This window comes from Hemiscyllium ocellatum, chromosome 21, assembly GCF_020745735.1.
Source record: "Hemiscyllium ocellatum isolate sHemOce1 chromosome 21, sHemOce1.pat.X.cur, whole genome shotgun sequence".
Lineage (NCBI taxonomy): Eukaryota > Metazoa > Chordata > Chondrichthyes > Orectolobiformes > Hemiscylliidae > Hemiscyllium > Hemiscyllium ocellatum.
Genome location: NC_083421.1, coordinates 53,714,279 through 53,736,697, shown reverse-complemented (window position 1 = coordinate 53,736,697; position 22,419 = coordinate 53,714,279). Strand labels below are relative to the sequence as shown.

General features: G+C 41.7%; 3 protein-coding genes across 3 annotated transcripts in view; all 3 read left to right on the top strand.

The window, feature by feature from the left end:
* The first annotated feature begins 883 nt into the window (after positions 1 to 883).
* LOC132825763 (volume-regulated anion channel subunit LRRC8D-like) lies at positions 884 to 3,491 on the top strand. The gene has a single exon (XM_060841227.1). The coding sequence runs from the start codon at positions 884 to 886 to the stop codon at positions 3,377 to 3,379; it is 2,496 nt and encodes an 831-aa protein (XP_060697210.1). The 3' UTR covers positions 3,380 to 3,491.
* A 7,805-nt stretch (positions 3,492 to 11,296) lies between these two features.
* LOC132825762 (volume-regulated anion channel subunit LRRC8D-like) lies at positions 11,297 to 13,714 on the top strand. The gene has a single exon (XM_060841226.1). The coding sequence runs from the start codon at positions 11,297 to 11,299 to the stop codon at positions 13,712 to 13,714; it is 2,418 nt and encodes an 805-aa protein (XP_060697209.1).
* A 3,311-nt stretch (positions 13,715 to 17,025) lies between these two features.
* The window catches only part of phyhd1 (phytanoyl-CoA dioxygenase domain containing 1), a 30,082-nt gene continuing 24,688 nt past the window's right edge, over positions 17,026 to 22,419 (top strand). Inside the window, exon 1 of the mRNA XM_060841225.1 lies at positions 17,026 to 17,052. Within this exon, the coding sequence (XP_060697208.1) occupies positions 17,026 to 17,052 (27 nt within the window). The remainder of the gene's footprint in view (positions 17,053 to 22,419) is intronic.

Genomic DNA, 22,419 nt, shown 5'->3' with positions numbered 1-22,419 from the left:
TGTGGATCTTGTTTAATGACAGAATCTGAATACCTTGTTTAAATCGTATAATTTTGAAATATTGAAGCATACTTTTTTCACTTCTCTGTAATGAGAGAGAGAACAGGCATAGGGTCTGCTCACACAATGGTTACTTTACCTTTATCTATCAGGTTCAGTGTTGAATTTTGTTCAGTAACCCTTCTATGGACCACCCTAGATTGTTTTGTTATTTTAAGACACACTACATAAATTTAAATTGTTATTGATAGCTGGACCGGGTTTTAAGAAAAATACCAACTAGGCAACATTTGCAAATTTAGATATTGAGAATAAGACTTGTAGTTATATCACCCTTTTCATAATCACTGGACATCTCAAAATGTTTTACAACCAATGAAGAACAGTAGCTTACAATGTTGGCAATGCAACAGCTAATTGGCACACTGGAAACTCCCACAAACAAAACATGAGAATAACTAGATGCTCTATTTATGTGCTGTTAGATTAGCGGTAAGTATTGGCATGGATACAGTGAAGAATTCATTTGCCTTTCTTTGAAATAATGCCTTTGCATCTTTTACATCGACTTGAGAGAATAACTGGGACCTTTGTTTAATGACACATCCAAAATGTAGCACCCAAACAGTGCAGCACTCCTTTGGTACTATAATGAAATGCTAGACTTGTGTTTTTTTTTGTGTTGGGGTTCTGCAGTGGTATTTAACTCTGAGTCTCAGCAGGGAAGGAGACAACCACAGTGGGGACAACCAGATTTTTGTTTCTTCATTTCTTTGTGGTTGGTGACAGATCGGTTCATTTTATTCTGTGTTTGACAATCTCTCAATCCAAATTCAAGAATGAATCATAAGACTAATACACCTCTTCTTCTGTGTGTTCAGGGATGTTTTCCTTTGAAGAACTTTCTTCAGTGAGCAAAGCCCCTCCATCTTTCCGAATCTTCAAGCCCTGGTGGGACACTTTCATGGATTACCTGGCTGTAATCATGTTGATGATTGCTGTGTTTGGAGGCACTACGCAGATATACAAGGACAAGACAGTCTGTCTGCCAATCCAGGATAATTCCTCAGACAACAGAAGCCGATCTTATCCTGGAGGCAACTCGACCATGGAAGAGCAAGCTTTTGCTGCCTATAATTTAACAAACATTCGCGACTTCGCTCGGCTTTCACATATAGATGCTGTCTATGCAGTCACCGAGGGCAAAACCAATCTGGACATCCAGCAATACCGCTATGTCAACCGGGTATGCTACTTCTACGCGGTACCCTGGTTTCCCAAATACTTCTCCTACTTCATTTTGGTGCACACAGTGGCCCTGATGATTTGCAGCAACTTCTGGTTTCGGTTCCCAAAGACCAGCTCCAAGATGGAACACCTGATCTTCATCCTGGAGAAGTGTTTCGAGTCCCCATGGACCTCGGATGTGCTATCCCTGGCCGTGACTGAGCACAGCAGCAACGTCAATGTCAAGACGCAGGAGAAGCGCAGGAGCATGACGGCGAACTTCAAGCCGGTGTCGCCAGGCATCAGGGACTCGAGCCGGGGTGCCACCCGCGACATTCCAGTCATCCAGAGGCAAAACGAGCTGCTGGACAAGAAGGACTGGGAACGGGCCAAGGCTCTGTTCGAGAAGGTGAAGAAATTCCGGCTGCATGTGGAACAAGAGGACACCATCTACAAACTGTACATGGGTCAACTGCTGTTGAAAACCCTGCAGTGTGTGATCATTCTATGCTATTTTGCTATCTTTGTGGAGGCGGTGTCATTTGACATCATCTGCCGGCCTGGTTCTGAGAAGGTCACTGGGTATGGAGTCTTCATCTGTACGTTCAGCATTGCCTTCCTACTCCGGAGGCTGTTGCTACTCTATTTGTGCGTGGTGGCCATCTATGTCTTACTCTGCATCCGCACTCTGTTCTGGATCATCCGTACCCCCCTCAAACAGTACTCCTTTGAGAAGAGGGAGAGTCAGTTCAGCGACATCCCCAATGTGAAGAATGACTTTGCCTTCCTGCTGCACCTCATTGACCAGTATGACCCCCTGTACTGTAAACACTTCTCCACCTTCCTGTCTGAGGCCAGCGAGAAGAAGCTCAAGCTGCTGAGCCTGAACAGCGACTGGACAGCGGACAAGGTCAGGCAACAACTCATCCGGGGCAGCAAGGAGCAGATGGAACTGCACCTCTTCATGCTCACCGGCATCCCCGAGGCAGTCTACGATGTCACCGAGATCCAGGCCATCAAGATGGAGCTCTGCACCGACATCAACATCAGCACCAAGGTGACCCAGCTCGTCCACCTGGAGGAGCTCCGCATTGTCAACTGCATCGTCATCATTAAACCTGCCGCCCTCTTCTTCCTGGGCAACCAGCTCCATCTGCTCTCTGTTACCTTCTCTGACCACGAGGAGGTGCCTGAGTGGATTGGCAAACTGACCCGCCTCCGAGCCCTCTACCTGATCGGCAATGTCAACGACGGCGACAAGAGGTTGGAGCTCGAGTTCTTGAAGGAACTGCGCTACCTGAAAATCCTCCAGATCAACAGCAACCTGGTGAAGGTGCCCTTCAACGTGTTGTACGTGGCGCCTCACCTGATCGAGCTATGCATCCTTAACAACAAGAACAAGCTGGAGATGCTGCACAATCTGGGCAGCATGTTCAACCTGGCCCGCCTGGACCTGCAGAACTGCGACCTGGAGATCATCCCGCACGGCATCTTCGGCCTCTCCAACCTGCAGGAGCTGAACCTCCAGGGCAATGAGCTTAGCGGGATTGAGGAGATTGAGAGCCTGCAGCGCCTGCGCAAGTTGTCCTCCTTCAACCTCAGCTTCAACAAAATCAAGGCCATTCCGGATTCAATCAGTTTCGTCAGTAGCCTTGAACGTTTCAACACGTCCAACAATCTGATCGAGACTCTGCCGAACAGTATGTTCACTATTCAGAAGCTGCAACACTTAGACATGAGCAACAATCGGCTGGTTGCCATTCCCCCCTCCATCAAGTACCTCAAAAACCTCAAGTACCTTGATTTAAGCTTCAATCGATTGGAAACCTTGCCAGATGAGTTGTTCCAGTGCAAAAAGCTCAAGACCCTGAAGCTGAATAATAACTTACTCTCGTCCCTGAGTGGGAAGATCCAGCAGTGCTCCCAACTCATCAGACTGGAGCTGAAAGAAAATTCCCTGGACAAACTTCCAGTGGAGATAACCCAGTGTAGCAAGCTGAAACAGAGCGGCCTGATACTGGATGAATACTTGTTTGAGGCACTTCCCATGCAAATCAAAATAAGCATCAATGCTAATCCCGAGCCCGTAAGCGAAGTTAGGCTTTTAATTCCCAAAAAGATGTCACATCCTGAATTGGAACACGTTGTATAAAACAAGAAATGTGACCAACGAACCCATAATAATTCAAAAGGAAACACTTGACTACATATTCTGGAAATGTATCGGAACGCAAACAGACTCAGATCAAAATAAAAATTACTTTAATATGTTCTAACATGAAATTGTGAAGTGTGGCTAAACCTGTCAATTCGTGAATAACAAAATAAGAATTTGCCATTTCTGTATGTTATGCAACTAAAATGAACCAGGACATAACCCAATCGATGCCATCGAGATTCATAATTAATTGTTGGTGAAATTCTGAACAAAATGCTTCCTGGAACATTTTAGTTTATACAGGCTAGTCACAGTTGAACACAAATACAACTCGAATAAAATTTTAAAGAAGAACATGCATTTTTTTTCTGGGCTTGAGGTATAATTTGTATTTGAACAATAATCACTAATCACACATTTCAAATTATTAAAAGTAGTATTAAGGTATCTAGTTTCAGTGCAAAGTTGTGTCTGTTTCACAAAGATGTTTTACTTGCAGGATAACTCAGGACACAAATACTAATCTATTCCTAAGGTGGGGCAGCAGGAGGTTTCTAACACCAGATGAGTTTAACATGGTGTGGAGTACTACTCCAGTCAGCAATGCACTAGATGTAAAAGGACTCATACACTGCTCTCAAAACATATAAAAATTAACAAAAAAAAGTGCTGGAGAAACTCAGCAAATCTGGCAGTATATGTTGAGACAGAAATGTAATTAAACTTTGAGTCTAGTGCGACTTCTGGAGAAACTTTAATATACATATTAATCATATGAGTTGGTTACCTGTATCCTACAGATGGGGTTAGCTCAGTTGCTCTCAGTAGCTGGGTTGCAACAAAGAGTGAGACAGACAGCTTAGTTTCAAATCCAACACTGGCAGAAGGACACTTCTTCCCAACCTCTCCCCTTGCCTGAGCTGTAATGACCCTCAGCTTAACCCACCGCCAGTCATTTCTCTCTCTAATGAGAAAGCAGCCCTGTGCTCTGGTAGGTCTATGGCACATCCGGGAGTCAGTAGGTCAGCGTCTGGGACTATGGCAACTTTACCTAACCTGCCGACAGGTAGTCATTGCATCCCTAAATCAGCCTTCTCGAAAATGGCTTGGGGACAGGATGAATTGCACAGACGGACATGCTAAATTCCAGCCCACCCTCCTCTAGTCCAGACCCATTGGCACTTTGAAAATCCTGCCATCCTTCATTGCTTTGTATGTCTCACTAACCCTCCCTTTGGCCCCTCCATCTTTTGCCATTTGATCTCTATTACCCTCAGTCCTATCAAAAATTTTCAGTTTTGGCTTTTTCCCTTTATCCCTCCTTCACTTACATAAAACCCGTTACATGTTCTGATGAAGTGATAAGACATCTAAAACACAACCTTTGTTTCACTCTCAACAGAAGCTACCAAACCTGTTCAGCATTTCCAACGTTTTCTATGTTTATCTAAGATTTCCAGAATCAGCAGTATTTTGCTTTTGTAGTATATATGTTGTCATCGGTACCTTTTTTTCCCCTAGGGAAAGATGTACAAATATAGTATAATGTGGGAATATTTGAAATTGTCCATTTTAGCATGGGAAATAAGAAAGAAATATATTATCCAAATGGTAAGTGTTTATACAGCTCTGAGATGCTGAGGGATCTGGGTGTCCAGATTTGTGAATTGCAAATTCATTGGATGAAGTTTAGCAAAGGTTTACTGGACTAACACCTGGAATGGATATTGTCTTGTAAGGAAATGTTAATGAGTAAATTAGTAAGTTCAGAGTAACGGTTACAAATGAAAATCCTGAGGGGTCTTGACAGGTTGGATGTGGAGAGAGTTTTTTTTCCCCCTTTTAAAGAGTTCAGAACTCAGGGTCACTTAAAAAAAAATCAGAAGTTGCCCATTTAAAACAGAGATGAGACAAAACCTTTTATTTCTGTGAGTTATGAATTTTTGGAACTTCCCTGAAAAATTAGATTAGATTAGATTACTTACAGTGTGGAAACAGGCCCTTCGGCCCAACAAGTCCACACCGACCCGCCGAAGCGCAACCCATACCCCTACATTTACCTCTTATCTAACACTACGGGCAATTTAGCATGGCCAATTCACCTGACCCGCACATCTTTGGACTGTGGGAGGAAACCGGAGCACCCGGAGAAAACCCACGCAGACACGGGGAGAACGTGCAAACTTCACACAGTCAGTCGCCTGAGTCGGGAATTGAACCCGGGTCTCTGGTGCTGTGAGGCAGCAGTGCTAACCACTGTGCCACCGTGCCGCCCCTTGTTGGAAGCAGAGTCCTTAAATATTTTTAAGGGAGTAAAGTAGTTAGATTCTAATCGAGTAAGCAGTGAAAAGTTATCAAGAATACATGATCATGAGAAGTTGAGGCTACAGTAAGGTCAGCCATGATTTTATTGAATAGCAGGCAGGATCACAGGGCTGAATGACCTGCTGTTGTTCCAAGTTAATACCTCTCTCTACATCTACCCTGTCAAGACCCCTCAGGATTTTCATTTGTTATCCTTACTCTGAACTTAATAATTTACTGATTAATATTTCCTTACAAGACAATATCCATTCCAGGTTTTAGTTCAGTACATCTTTGCTAAACTTCATCCAATGAATAAGGTGATTAATACTGTGCCTAGTATTCTATTGATCTGTACAGAAACATAGCCTCCTAACTGTAATATTCAATTCCCTTACTATATAGAATGACAGTATATTAGGTTTCCTAATTTCTTGCCGTACCTGCATTGTAATCTTTTGCAATTCACAAATCTGAACACCCAGATCCCTCAGCATCTCAGAGCTGTACAAACACACCATTTGGATAATATGTTTCTTTCATATTTCCCCTACTAAAATGGACAATTTCACATATTCCCACATTATACTCTATTTGCACATCTTTCCCTAGGAAAAAAAGGTACTAATTACGACACATATACTACAAAAGCAAATACTGCTGATTCTGAAAATCTGAGATAAACACAGAAAATATTGAAAACGCTGAACAGGTCCGGTACAAATGTTTGTAATTTCGTTCATCAAATGATGTATGTGTGACTGGATAGGCTAGCATTTATTGTCAATCCTAACTGTCCTTGAGAAGATGGTGACGAATTGCCTCCTTGAACCACTGGGTGTAGGGACATGCATAACACTGTTAAGAAGGGTCTTCCAGAATTTTGATCCAGTTACTTTAAAGAATGGTGATATATTTCTAAGGAGAAAGTGAGGATTGCAGATGCTGGAGATCAGAGTCGAAAAGTGTGGTGCTGGAAAAGCACAGCAAGTCAGGCAGCATCCAAGGAGCAGGAGAATCGATGTTTCTGGAGAAAAGCCCCTCTGATGAAGGGCCTGATGCTGCCTGACCTGCTGTGCTTTTCCAGTGCCACACTTTTTGACTGATATATTTCCAAGGCAGGATAGTGTGTAGGTTGGATGGAACTTGCACTTTGTACGATGCTATGAGCTTTGATCTGTGATTTAGTTATCTGCAGTATGCTCTGTTGGTTAGTAGTGGGACATGGATCCACTGTGGCATTTAAAAAAAAGACAAACAGCCAAATCTTCAAGTTTGAATTCTGAAATACACTTGCTTTTTGGTTACATAAATTAATATTTCAAATCATTTGGATGTGAGCTTAAGAGGTATAGTTAGTAAGTTTGCAGATGACACCAAAGAAGGTTACCTCAGATTACAACAGGATCTGGACCGGATGAGCCAATGGGCTGAGAAGTGGCAGATGGAGTTTAATTCAGATAAATGTGAAATGCTGCATTTTGGGAAAGCAACCTTAGCAGGACTTATACACTTAATGGTAAAGTCCTAGGGAGTGTTGCTGAACAAAGAGACCTTGGAGTGCAGGTTCATAGCTCCTTGAAAGTGGAATCGCAGGTGGATAGGATAGTGAAGAAGGTGTTTGGTATGCTTTCTTTTATTGGTCAGAGTATTGAGTACAGGGATTGGGAGGTACTGTTGTGGCTGTATGGGACATTGGTTAGGCCACTTTTGGAATATTGTGTGCTATTCTTGTCTCCTTCCTATTGGAAAGATATTGTGAAACTTGAAAGGATTCAGAAAAGATTTACAAGTATGTTGGCAGGGTTGGAGGATTTGAGTTGAATAGGCTGGGGCTGTTTTCCCTGGAGTGTCGGAGGCTGAGGAGTGACACTATAGAGGTTTATAAAATCATGAGGGGCATGGATAGGGTAAGTAGACAAGGTCTTTTCCCTGGGGTGAGGGAGTCCAGAAACTAGAGGGCATAAGTATAGGGTGAGAGGGGAAAGATATAAATAAGACCTAAGCGGCAACTTTTCACTCAAAGGTTGGTGCCCGTGTGGAATGGACTGCCAGAGGATGTGGTGGAGGCTGGTACAACTGCAACATTTAAAAGGCATCTGGTTGGGTATATGAATAGGAAGGGTTTGGAGAGATATGGGGTGGGTGTTGGCAGGTGGGACTAGATTGGGTTGGATTGGGTTACATCTAGATTAGACTAGATGCACAGCATGATGAGTTGCTGTACATCTCTATGACTCTAAATAAACACTAAAAGCCTGTGGTATTTTGTTAAACTAATAGCAGAGTTCCCCTGTCATAGCTTCCTGGTTTCCTGGGTGTACAACAATATTAGCATCTTTACCTGTCTGTCCATTTTTGAAACTGATTTACTATTAATCAAATGCTTTCCACAAATAAGTAGTCCAAATAAGGAAATCTATCTGATCATAGCTACTCCTACGAATCATAATCAGTCCTATGAATGCTCTTAAATATTTCTTGCTTCAAGTGACATCCAACAATAAATGACTTTGTCTCTCTTACCAGTGACTAGGAGAAGGTGAGGACTGCAGATGCTGGAGATCAGAGTGGAGAATGTGGCACTGGAAAAGCATAGCCAGTCAGGCAGTTTCCGAGGAGCAGGAAAATTGATGTTTTGGGCATAGACACTTCATCAGAAATGTGGAGGTGGAAGGGGTCTGAGAGATAAATATGAGGGTGAGGATGGGACTTGAGGGAAGGTATCTGGGAAGGTGATAGATAGGTGCAGGTTGGGGGTGCTGGGTCAGAGCAGAGGGTGGAGCAGATAGGTGGGAAGGAAGATGGACAGGTAGGATAGTTCAAGAGGGCGGTGCAACCTATCCACTCCACCCTCACCTCCAACCTATCACCATCACCCTCAACCTGTATCTACCTATCACTTTCCCAACTACCTTGCCCCCCAGCCCCATCCCCAAGCCTAACCCTAACCCTATTTATCTCTCAGCCCCCTTTCCCCCACTCTCCACATTCCTGATGAAGAGCTTATGCCTGAAACGTTGATTCTCGGATGCTGCCTGACCTGCTGTGCTTTTCGTTTCTTATCAGTCACCCATGTTTTGAACCATTAAATAAAATAACAAAATATTTCAGTTGGTTAATGACACTAGGGTATCTGCAATGTGAAATTCAAGCCAGTCCTAAACTCAAAGATCAGACGACAACCAGCTTAGTGATAGGTAATAACTATCAGTTTTTGATGTCAAAGTCTGAATTTTTTTTATTATCCATTCACATAATGGGGGCATCGCTGGCTTGGCCAGCAATATGGATTTTTAAAAAAATAGAATATTGAAAACAATCAAAAGTTCAAAATTCAACATATCAATAGAAACGTTCTAAATCTGTTTGTGAGAACATCATCCTTCTTTCTGAGGTAGATATCAGTCAAGTTCCAAAACAGTCTAAACATATCTTATTCACTTTGTAACTTCAAGTTAACATGTGTTGTTTTTTTAAACCGAAATGGTTAAATTCTAATGTTTATTGAAAAAGCTAGCTTCAGTATTTTCACTTAATCCAGTCCAAAGTCCTATCGTGAGTAAGTAAAAATATGTGCCACAATGCCTTCCTCCAGCACTGCATAAACTCTCTGTGTGTTCAATATGTGAACATACTGACAAAACTTGACCTTCTCTTGGGAAATAAGGCAGAGCAAGTGCTTGAAATGTCAGTGGGGAAGCACTTTGGGGCGAGTGATTAGAATTCTATCAGTTTTAAAATAGTTATGAAAAGGAATAGATCTAATCTAAAAGTTCATGTTTGAAATTGGAGTAAGGCCAAAGTTGATGGTAGTAGACAGGAAATTTCAAAAGTTGATTGGGGGAGGCTGTTTGCAGGTGGAGTGACAGTTGGAAACTGGGAGGCCTTTAAAAGTGAGATAACATGAGTTCAGAGACAGTATGTTCCTGTTAGTGTGAAGGGCAAGGATGGGAGGTGTAGGGAATGCTGGATGACTAGAGAAATTAATTCTCTGGTCATGAAAAAGAAATAAGCATATATCAGATATAGATACCTGCGATTGAGTGAATCCCTAGGGACTATAATGGCAGTAGGAGTATACTTAAGAGGGAAATCAAGAGGACAAAAAGTTATAATGAGATAGCTTTGGCAGATAGGTTGAGAATTCAAAAAGATTCTAAATGTAACATTAAGGGAAAAAGCGTAACTAGGGAGAGAATAGGGCGTTTGAAGATCGGCATGGCCGTCTATGTGTAGAACCATAGGAGATGAGGATGTTGATAATGGAGGATCCACCAATACTAATGCCCATGAATGTCAAGGGGAGATATAGATAGGGTTTTCTTTTTAATGGCATTTGTGTGGTGATTCCATTACTTGTCACTTGTCAACTAAAGCTAGACCTTGCTGAATGCAGATGTGAACTGCTTCAATATCTGAATTTCTAAATCATGCAGAACATTCTGCAACTATCAGCAAAGATCAACATTCCTGATCTTAGGTCTGAGGAAGTATTATTGATTAAGCAATTGAAGATGATTAGGCCTACTTGAGGAACTCCTGCAGAGATATCTTTGGACTGAGATGATTAGAACCATTTTCTTCAGTGCTAGATATGAATCCAACTAGTAGAGATTTTCCTCTGATTTCCATTGTTCTCAATATTCCAGGACTCTTTCTAGGTGTCATATTTATTCAAATGCTGTCTTGATGCTAAGGACAGTCATTCTCGATTCACCTCTGGTATTCTGTTATTTTGTTCATATTTGGACCAATGCTCGTCAGCTCAAATAAAGACCTCTGGAACTGGGTGACATGGTTGTATCTAAACAGAACATTGACAAGCAAGTTGTTGCAAGATAGGTGCCAGTTGTTGATAATCTCTTCCATCAATTTTTTGATGATTGAGAGTGGATTGATAGAGCAGTAATAGTTTGAATCAGATTTGTTTTACTTTTTGTAGACAGGACATACATGGGAATTTTCACATGTTTAGTCCCATTTTGTAGCTTCAACAGGTACGTATCTAATTTTTGGCGGTACTTAATGCTGCTCCTGATATTCTCTCCCACTCTTCACATTGAACGAAGGATAGACCCTTTTTAAGTTTTAGGTTACAATTTATATCCAAATATTTATTTGTTTGATCTGAGACTTTAATTATTCAGGCAACAGGAGATTACATGACACAGCAACTCAGGAAACTTCACGTAAGTTTTGAATAATACTTGTCAAAGCAGGTCAAGGACTTTATTGATATACTACAATTCTTGTTTCTCAGTTTGCCTTTGTGATAGTGTTAACATTCAGTAATTCCATGATTTTCATGATGATTGGCTTTTTAATTCCAGATTTATTAAGTCATTGCATTTAATTTAAAATGATGGAATTTTAAGTTGTGTCTCTGAGCTCCATTTTGTAGTCATAGAATCATACGACATAGAAACAGACCCTTCGGTCCGAACAGTCCATGCCAACCATAATGTCTAACTAAACTAGTCCCACCTATATTAGCAATTTTATTATTACTAGTCCGGTAATATCATCACAATGCTACCCTTGACCTAAATGTTTACAAAATATATGTTTCAAATATTGCTTGAAGTTTTTGCATTTATTTCAGGTATGTTTTCATTCAGTGATATTTCAATTTTGGAAGACAAGCAACCAGCCTACCGGGTCTTCAAACCTTGGTGGGACACTTTTATGGATTATCTGACTATTATCATGTTATTCTTGGCTATCTTTGGCTGTAGTATTCAACTTTACATGGATGAGACTTTCTGTTTGCCACACCTCGGTGAGAATGATGAAGCCAAACAAAACACACAAGATGAGACAAGTTCAATCTTGCAAAATACTCCAGAAGCAGATGATATTAGTGCAAATCCAGATGAGCATACAAAATCCAGTCCATCTATTTCTATTCACAATGGAAGGGTTACAAAATTGTACATTTGGCAGTACTGGTATGTCAATCAAATGTGTTACAGCCAAATTCCCTGGTTTACCAGGTTCTTCTCTTATCTAATTTTATTCCATACAGTTGTCCTGATTATCTGCAGTAACTTCTGCTTCACATATCCTAAAACAAGTTCCAAATTGCAACAATTTCTTGACATCCTTCAAAAGTGTTTTCAGTCACCTTGGACAACCAAAGCACTATCCACAGCAGTCTGTGTAGATTCCAGAGAACAGGAAGAAATGGTAACATCACAGAAACCCAGTGAAAGTGAAAAGGATGAAATCAGTATTAAAGGGGATTCCTCTCTTGCTAAAGCTCCCACACGTATTCACTCAAATGTTTCAGTATATGACTCAACCCTGGACAAAAAGGAGGCAGAGCAAGCCAAAGCTTTGTTTGAGAAAGTAAGGAAATTTAGACTTCATGTTGAAGAGAAAGACACAATTTATAAATTATATGCTGGACAAACATTATTCAAAACAATACATTGTTTAATTATCATTGGATACTTTCCAGCCTATATCTATGTAGTTGACTTTAATAACCTGTGTGAACCCAATGCACTAAAGTTGGTTTATTACAAGGCTTTTGATTGTACCTATAGCACTGCCCGCTTTGTTAGTAAAATGGCCCTGTTGTATCTAGGTTTAGTGATTATTTATTGGATCCTCTGCATCCATACAATATGTTGGGTTTTCAGAAATCCTTTGAGAAGTTACTCCTTTGAGAAAAAAGTTGAAAGCCAGTTCAGTGACATCCCTGAGGTATCAAATGACTTTGCCTTCTTGTTGCATTTGATTGATCAATATGACACTCTATACTCCAAACGTCTCACAGTCTTCCTCTCAGAAGTGAGTGAGCAAAAATTAAAATTATTAAGTTTAAATAATGATTGGACGGTGGAGAAGGTAAAGCAAAATGTCACAAAAACGAAGAAAGACCAGTATGAGTTGTATCTTTTCATGCTATCAGGAATTCCTGAATCAGTCTATGAAGTTACAGAATTACAGGTGTTAAGGCTTGAACTTTGTAGTAATGTTAAAATATCCAACAAAATAACCCAGCTGGAGCATTTGGAGGAAATCTGGCTCTCACACTGTGTGACTGAAGTTACACCATCTGCTTTGACGTGGCTGAAATATCAACTCAAGAAGTTGGGAATTAAATATGTGAGTCGGGATGAAATCCCTGATTGGATCTACAAACTGATTGAGCTCAAAGAGTTATATCTCACTGGAAAGCTAGCAATTGAGAAAAAAGGTGTGGAACTGGAACCCATGAAGGGGCTTCGCTCTCTGAGAGTCCTGTACCTAAAAACAAGTCTCTCTAAAATACCCTCCACCATCATCGATGTTGCATTACATCTGCTGAAACTTTGCATTCACAATGATAAGACTAAGATCTCGAGTCTGAGTATCTTAAAGAAAATGGTCAATCTTACCCAAATTGAACTTCACAACTGTGAACTGGATAAAATCCCAACTGCCACATATGCCTTATCCAATCTTCAAGTTTTGGATCTTAAAGGTAACAACCTTACCAAAATTGAGGATGTTTCCAATTTACAATATTTGCAAAAGTTATCGTGTTTGAAATTCTGGTTCAATATGATCAAGACTATTCCTGCAACTATTAATTTAATTAAGGAGCTTGAGTATCTTTACTTAAATAACAACCATATTGAGGTTTTACCAAAAGTCCTTTTCATGATTGATAAACTGCGTTACTTGGATTTACACAGCAACAATATTTCTGTGCTTCCAAGTGATGTTGGGAATCTCAAAAACCTATACAATTTGGATTTGGGGAACAATAAAATAGAAACTTTACCAGATCAGCTTTTCAAATGTAACAAGCTCATGACTCTGAAGCTGAGCAACAACTTAATCTCGAGCATAAGTGGGAAGATCTCAAAGCTCAGCCAATTATCTCAGCTGGAACTTCAAGGAAACTACATGGAAAAACTCCCAGTGGAAATAGGACAATGCCCAATGTTGAAGTTAAATGGACTTGTGATAGAGCCGCATGTTGTTGAGTCACTTCCTTTAGAAGTAAGAGAAAAGATGGGTGGTAGTTAGAACAAGAAGCACCAGATATTAGTAGGTTAGTTCCAAAGAAGTTGTTCCCTCATGAGTAAAGATTCTGGATATATGAAAAGAAATCAACTAATTAGAACTAAATATAGCTTTTGTATCACAGAAAGAAAGATTTTGAATAAAACATACACCTCTCATTCAGACTGGTATTGTTATATGTTAAAGATTAACCTTTGTTGGTTAGGCTTACACTGAGACTTACACTGGCCCCTAAAGTGGCATCAACACTATCTACCATTTGTCAAACCCAAGCCTGGCTGCTATCCAAATCCTGTTGTTGATTGGTACAGGTTAGCTAATTATTACAGGAGTAGTAAATGGAGTTGAACTAATGGTCAGGAAACAGACATTCTGACCTTGTGATAGAACAAAAATCACTCATGAAGACCATAGCCATCATTTTCTTTTCACTCTTTGCCTTCAAATGTGTTTTTCCAATACGATTATTGGCTGATATAGGATGTATATTTGAATTTTCAATTTTCCACCACAGTGGAACTATGATCAATTATACAACGTACTGCCACTTTGAGGCCAACATAAACCAACAATCAAGTCTCTAGCTTGCTGACCCGCTCTAGTTCCTTGTTGGTGGTCTGACATCAAACAGTTTATAAAACCAGGCACTAAGTGGAGAATTGTTGTAAGTGTATTTCCTTTTTAGGTTTTTGTTGATTCAGACTAACTGACTGCACATATGGTCACACAGAATGTGTCCATCTTTTTTAATAAGGAAAGCTAATCATTCACAGAGAAGTTAGGTACAATGCATCACAATTTATTCAAATTGCAACAACTGAAGTATGAGTGATTTCATATTTTGAGAAGTTCCTCTAAACCCCGTTTTGACTGGGTTTAAAATACTAGGGGACCATTGTCCTCATTGTATCATGGCAAGTGTACGATAAATTGCACACATTACAGTTGCATTTATTTGAACTAAAAATACTTCCCATATGGTTCCCAGGATTGTTCAGTGTTATAGAGTCATAGAGACGTACAGCATGGAAACAGACCCTTCGGTCCAACCCCTCCATGCCAACCAGATATCCCAAACGAATCTAGTCCCACCTATCAGCCCATATCCCACCAGACCCTTCCTATTCATATACCCATCCAAATGCCTTTTAAATGTTGCAATTGTACCAGCCTCTACCACATCCTCTGGCAGCTCATTCCATACACGCATCATCCTCTGTGTGAAAAAGTTTCCCCTTAGGTCTCTTTTATATCTTTCCCCTCTCACCCTAAACCTATGCCCTCTAGTTCTGGATTCCCCGACCCCAGGGGAAAAAACTTTGTCTATTTATCCTATCCATGCCCCTCATGATTTTGTAAATCTCTGTAAGGTCACCCCTCAATCTCCGATGCTCCAGGGGTAACAGCCCCAGCCTGTTCAGCCTGTCGCTATAGCTCTAATCCTCCAACCCTGCCAACATCTTGTAAATCTTTTCTGAACCCTTTCAAGTTTCACAACATCTTTCCGATAGGAAGGAGACCAGAACTGCACACAATATTCCAACAGTGGCCTAACCAATGTCCTGAACAGCTGCAACATGACCTCCCAACCCCTGTACTCAATACTCTGACCAATAAAAGAAAGCATACCAAATGCCTTCTTCACTATCTTATCTACCTGTGACTCCACTTTCAAGGAGCTATGAACCTGCACTCTAAGGGTTCTTTGTACAGCAACACTCCCTCGGACCTTAACATTAAGTGTATAAATCCTGCTAAGATTTGCTTTCCCAAAATGCAGCACCTTGTATTTATCTGAATTAAACTCCATCTGCCACTTCTCAGCCAATTGGCCCATCTGATCAAGATCCCATTGTAATCTGAGGTAACGCTCTTTGCCATCCACTACACCTCCAATTTTGGTGTCATCTGCAAACTTACTAACTGTACCTCTTATGCTCACATCCAAATAATTTATATAAATGATGAAAAGTAGTGGGCCCAGCACTGATGCTTGTGGCACTCCACTGGTCACAGGCCTCCAGTCTGAAAAACAACCCTCCACCACCACCCTCTGTATTCTACCTTCAAGCTGGTTGTATATCCAAATGAGTAGTTCTCCCAGTATTCCATGAGATCTAACCTTGCTAACCTGTCTCCCATGGGGAACCTTGTATATTAGATACACCCCAAAAAAAAAGCCAGATCTTTAGGAATGGAGTGAGATGATTCCACCTGTTAGCAAAGAGTGATAGATGTTCCACAAATGCACGTGATGTCAGTTATTCATTTTAATTCTGAAATTGCTAAATGATTGTTAACCAGAGGTATTAAAAGAAATGAGACAAAAAGTAGGCCCACAAGAAGTGGCCTACTCCTGTTCTTAAAGAAGACAATATTTCAATCGTGGTCTGGACAGAGTTCTCCTGTTCCTGGGCCTTTAGTTTGCACTGTTTCCCAATGCCATAATGCTCCAAGATCACTACTGTCAGCTTGCTCACTGTTCGTATTCGTACGCCATCTTCAGACAGCAACAGATACATGGTTGTCCTGTTAGAAGCTGGGGGCATAGAATTAAGTCAAAGTAACTTTTCAAAAGTTTCTTATCCAGTATTCGCAAACGACTGACCTCAATTAATGACCAATCAGCTTGGATTTTTTTTTCTCTCTTCGTTCAATGTGTAGCCTTTCTTTTGTTTCAGCATGGTAAACAGAACCCCAGTTTAAATACTTGTTTCGGCATCAGACCACTACAGCTGTGTGGTGTTAATCTTTGCACAAACACACAATCCCTTTGAAGGACATTGGTTGAAGCTAACAGCAGTTTAATCCTCTTGCTCAGCGTGATCTGGACTGAGTGTTGCAGATTGGCCCATTCCAAGGTCCAGGACTAAATGCTGAGGGAGGCACTAAAGCTTGGGGCAGCTTTCACCAAGGTTCACTGGGGAAAGACCACTGTCTGAGATCTTCCTGCTGAAGTTAAATGGGGATCCGTTCAGTTTTCGAGCTCTCCCGATGCATTAAATATATGTGAATATAATCTTGTACAAGTGAGTAATGCCTGTGATGTACTTGTTGGATACAGTCAAACTCTAATGTTTGTTCCTTCTAATGTTACTGCATAAGGACAGAACCGCTTCAGAGACCATGTTTAATTCTTTTTCTGAATGAAACATAGTTTTGGAATAAAAAGTGATGTGGCAGGAAGTTTGTGAGAGTGACCTGCCAACTCCTTGCGGGGGGTGGAGTGGGTAAGCCGAACTTTGCCCCTTTCACCTTTTCTCTTTCTCAGTTTGCCTGCTCTGTTCCTGGAAGTGAACCGATTGGAAAGAAACATGGGCAGCGTGGACCTCCGTGCAGCGGTGAGTGACAGACATTCTGCCCGTCAAACAGGGATTCGCCAGCTTTAGAAAGTGCCTGGGGAGACCGTTTCACCCTCACGCTTTACTTTTGCATTGCTACCAGAAAATGTATCGAGTCTGTTTCAATGCCGCGGGGGCTCGGACAGTGTGGCATATAACCCGAAGCTGGGAAATACGACAAGATTTCAAGCAGATTTCAGGACGATGTTGGGAGAGGTCATCTTTCCAAAAAGTGATCTGATGCTGTCAGACTGAATATTTTCATGTTTTGGAGTCACTAGACCCCCGAGACGTTAACTCTGCGTTCTCTCCGCAAATGCAGGCAGACCTGATGAGTTTTTCCAGCAATATTTTCAGACCTTTTTTTGTTTTTATGTTAGATTCCCAGCATGCTCAGTGGTTTGCTTTTCTGTTACCATCACATTGAATCCACATTTGTCCTGGAGTTAAATTACATTCTAACATTAATTTTACGTTAATCTAGATTCAAACGATATAGCTAGATTGAGAGCACAGAATTTAGTTCCCATTTTGTACGGGACTGCGTCGCAAATCGTAACATTAGTTGTGGTTTACAACCACCTTCAACCAGATGTGCTGATTGGATCTATTTTTTTCATCCTCCTGACCTCATAGAACCAGGTGTTGAGTCAGTTCGATTCACTCCACTGATAAAGAGCTGAAGGCGTTAGGGCAATGAACCCTAACAAAGTTCTGACAATAGTACTGAAGGAATTGTGCTCTGGAACAAGCTGTACAGCTAAACTGTCCCAGAACAGTTTACACTCAGCAATGTGGCATCACACCGGCATTGTGAATAGTTACTCAGTTCCCGCCTCAGGCGACTGACTGTGTGGAGTCTGCACGTTCTCCCCGTGTCTGCGTGGGTTTCCTCCGGGTGCTCCAGTTTCCTCCCACAGTCCAAAGATGTGCAGGTCAGGTGAATTGGCCATGCTAAATTGCCCGTAGTGTTAGGTAAGGGGTAAATGTAGGGGTATGGGTGGGTTGCGCTTCGGCGGGTCGGTGTGGACTTGTTGGGCCGAAGGGCCTGTTTCCACACTGTAAGTAATCTAATCTAATGTCCTGTCCAATTCAAACAGGACAACTTCAACCTGGCCAATTCCTACAGTTGTTCAGACTGCAATCAAGTGACACTTAGTAATAACCAGTCTGCAGATGTTCACCAAAAAAAACAGAAATTGCTAGCAAGAAATGCTGACCACACTCGAAACATCAACTCTGCTTTCCTGCCACAGATGCTGCCAGACCTGTTGAGTTTTTGCCAGCAATTTTTCTTTTAGTTTCAGATCTCCAGCATCCGCAGTTCTCTGTTTTATTTTCCAGCAGATGTTCCATTTGTTTTCCACCAGGGCCACTCTGCTCCTGACTTTATTATAGTCTTGATCCAAAAATGGACAAAAGAACTGAACTCGTTTGGAGATTTGCAAGTGACTGCCCTAAATATTAAGGTGGCATTTGACCAAGAATGGTGTCAAGGAACCCTAGCAAAACTGGAGGCAATGGGAATCATAGGGAAATCGCTCCAATGGAGAGGTGACATGCCTAGCACAAAGTAAGACAGTTGTAGTTGTTCAATATCAATCATCTCAGTTCTGAGATAATGATGCAAGTGTTCCTCAGGCTAATGTCATGGATGCATCCATCTTCAGCTGCTTCATCAACGTCTTTTCCGCCATTATAAGATCAGAAACAAGATTTTCTCTGATGGTTGCACAATGTTCAGCACTATTTGCAAGTCCTCTGGTACTGAAGCTGTCTGTGTCCATAAGCTCAAACTTTCAACAATATTCAGGTTTGGAGGGGAGGGATAATAGCTAGTACCACACAAGTGTCAGGCAATAACCATCTCCAACAAGAAATAATCTGAACACATCTTGTTGACATCAAAAAGGATTAACATTACTGGATCCTCCACTATCAACATCCTGGGGTTACGATTGACCTGGTCCAGCCAAATAATTACTTTCCTTAGAAGTACAGGTTAGAAGCTGGGAATTCTGTGGCAAACAACTCACTTGCTACCTCCACAAAGCCTGTTCACCGTTTACTGGGGACAAGTCAGGATTGTGATGCTACGCTCTGCACTTTCCTGGATCAGTGCATTTCCAACAAGTCTCAGGAAGCTCAACACCATTCAAGCCAAAGCAACCTGCTCTGATTAGCACTCCATCCAGCATATTCAGTATTCACACTCTCTATTACTGATGCGCAGTAGCAGTTGTGTGTACCATCTATCTTTCACAAAGGCTTATGCTTGCCTTCTTAGGAACTGCATTCCTTGTACCAGTCTTACTTTGATGCATGCCCACAACTCTTTTTCCAGTACAGTGATGACATGATTGTGCTGCTTCCTCCTCTCGTCCAGAATTGGAAAAAAATGATCAACTTTACTTCCAATTTCCATCCTTTCCTCACCTTCACCTGAATCACTTCTGACTCCTGCCTTCCCTTCCTTGACATCTCTTTTTCTATTTCCAGGGATAGGCTGGGCACTGATATCACCACAAACCTACCAACATCCACAATTACCTTGACTGCGTGTCCTCACACTCTGCTTACTGTATGGACTTTATTCTCCCAGTTTCTTCATCTCCGTCACATCTATTGTGATAATGCTACCTTCCACAGGCAAGTCTCTGAAATCTTCATCATCTTCCTCAACTGAGAATTGCCCATGGATGTGGTTGACAGAGCCCTCAGCCATATCTGACCCATTTCCTGCACTTCTGCTCTCACCCCATCCCTTCTGTCACCCAGCACAGATAGAGTTCCTCTCTTCTCGGTTTCCACTCCACCAGCCTCTGCATCCAAAAGATCATTAGCTACGATTTCCACCGCCTCCAGGGATATGTCACCATCAGACAAATATCCCCCTGCCCTCCCCTTCTCAACATTTCACAGAGAGCATTGCCTCTGGGACAACCTGGTTCACTCCTTCTTTACTCCGTACACTTCCCCACGCCTCTACAACACTTGCCCATGCAGTTGCATTTAACTGTTTATCTCCCCACCCCTGACTATCCAAGGCCCAGCCACACTTTCCCAGTAAAGCAGCAATTTACCTGCACTTCACACAATCAAGTCTATTGTATTCGTTGCTCACAATGTGGTCTTCTCTACATTGGGAAGATGAAACACAGACTGGGTAACTGCTTTGCTGAACACCTCCACTTTATCTGTAAAATGACCCCAAGGTTTCAGTTGACTGCCACTTCAATACATTACCATGTTGCCCTGCTAACATTTGTACCTCAGGCCTACTGCAGTGCTCCAGTGAGACTTAATGTGAACTGGCGGAACAACATCTCCATCTTCCACCTAGGTAGCTTATAGACCTCAGGACTCAACATTGAGTTTAATAATTTCAGAACATGAGCACCCTTCTCCATGTTTAGTATTCATTCCCACACTCCCAGATCCTGTTCTGTAAGGGCTGCTCCCAGCACAGCTGACCATTTTCAACTATTCACAGTCCTTGTTATCACCAATTCAGCATTAACTTCTCCCTTGACTTATTGTCAGCAAACCCTTTCCCTGCATCCCTTCTCTCTCTCTCTCCTTCTCTCTCTCTCCTTCTCTCTCTATCTCTGTCTCTGGGCACCATCTCCATTTATCTGTCTCATTCTTTCACACTTTCCCCTCCCATCAAGAGCATCAAGACCACCTTTTCCCAGCTGTTTTCAGTATAATGAATGATTCCTTGATTCTAAACATTAACTCTTGTTTCACTACACAGATGCTCCCAGGCCTGCTGAGTTTTCCTAGCAGTTTCTGTTTTTGTTACTGATCTGCAGCATCCACAGTGCTTTGTTTTATATCAGTGTAAAACCATTACCTGACTGCGACTTCCATGCCTGCGCCCTTGCCCACCCAAAAAGGCAAGGGCAGCAGATGCATGGAAACATACATCAAACCTGCATATTTCCCTACAAAACCACGCACCATCCTCATATGGAACTATATCACTGTTCATTCAGGTTCACTTCCCATATGCAAGGGATTATTGAATAAGAAGTTAGAGCAGAAACTAGTTAATTTTGTCTCCCTGCCCCAACCCATGATATTGCTATTGCAAACTGTAATTTGCCACTGGTTCCACTGAAATCTGCAAACACGTTCATAGACTATATAGCATGGAAACAGGCCCTTTGATCTAACGAGCCCATGCTGATCATGTTCTCAAGCTAAACTAGTTCCACTAGCCTGTGTTTGGTCTGGATCCGGCCTGCATCCCTCTGAACCTTTCATATTCAGTACCTATTCAAATGTCTTTTAAATGTTGTAACTGTACCTGCATCCACCACTTTCTCTGGCAGTTCTTTTAGCACACAAACCACTCTGTATACAAAAATTTGGCCTTCATGCTTTTTAAAACTTTCTCCTTTCAGTGTCAAATTTCAAAGCCAAGCTGCTATTAAAAAGGAAGAGGTGTTGTACATCTTAAAAAGTACAAGTCTGTGGATCATGATGGGATCTATCCCAGAATATTGAGGGAGGCAAGATAACAAATTGCTGGAGCATTGATAGACAGTTTTATATTCTCTTTGGCCACAGGTGAGATTCCAGAGGACTGGAGAATAGTCCAGTGTTGTCTCACTGTTTAACAAGGGTGACAGGGATAATCCAGGAAATTACAGGCCTGTGAGCCTGTCAGTGAGGGAAATTATTGGAAAAGATTCTCAGGGACAAGATCTATAAGCATTTCGAAGTAAATGGACTTATTAGTGATAAACAGAATGTTTTTTTTTGTGGGGGATGTCATGCCTCACTAACTTTATTGAGTTTTTTAAGAAGGCGTTGGAGATGATTGATGAGGGAAAAGTGGTTGATGTTGTCTGCATTGGACTTCACTAAAGACTTTGACAAGGTCCCTCATGGCAGACTAGTACAAAAGGTAAAGTCACATGGTATCAGGGGTGAGCTGGCAAGATGGATACAGAACTGGCTTAGTGTTAGAGACAGAGGGTAGTGGTGGAAGGATATTTTTCAGAATGGAAGGCTCTGACTATGGGTGTTCCACAGGGATCAGTTCTGGAACCTCTGCTGTTCATGATCTACATAAATGATTTGGAGGAAAACATAGCTGTTCTAATTAGTAAGCTTGTGGATGATACAAAGATTGCTGGAGTTGTGGGTAGTGAGGAGGATTGTCAGAGGGTACAGCAGGATGTAGATCAGTTGGAGGCATGAGCAGAAAAATGGCAGATGGAGTTTAATATGGACAAATGTGAGGCAACGCATGGATAGAGTGGCAAGTATGAGGCTTTTTCCCAGGATGGAGCAGTCACTTATTAGGGGATACAGGTTCAAGGTGTGAAGGGGCAAGTTTAGAAGATATATATGTGG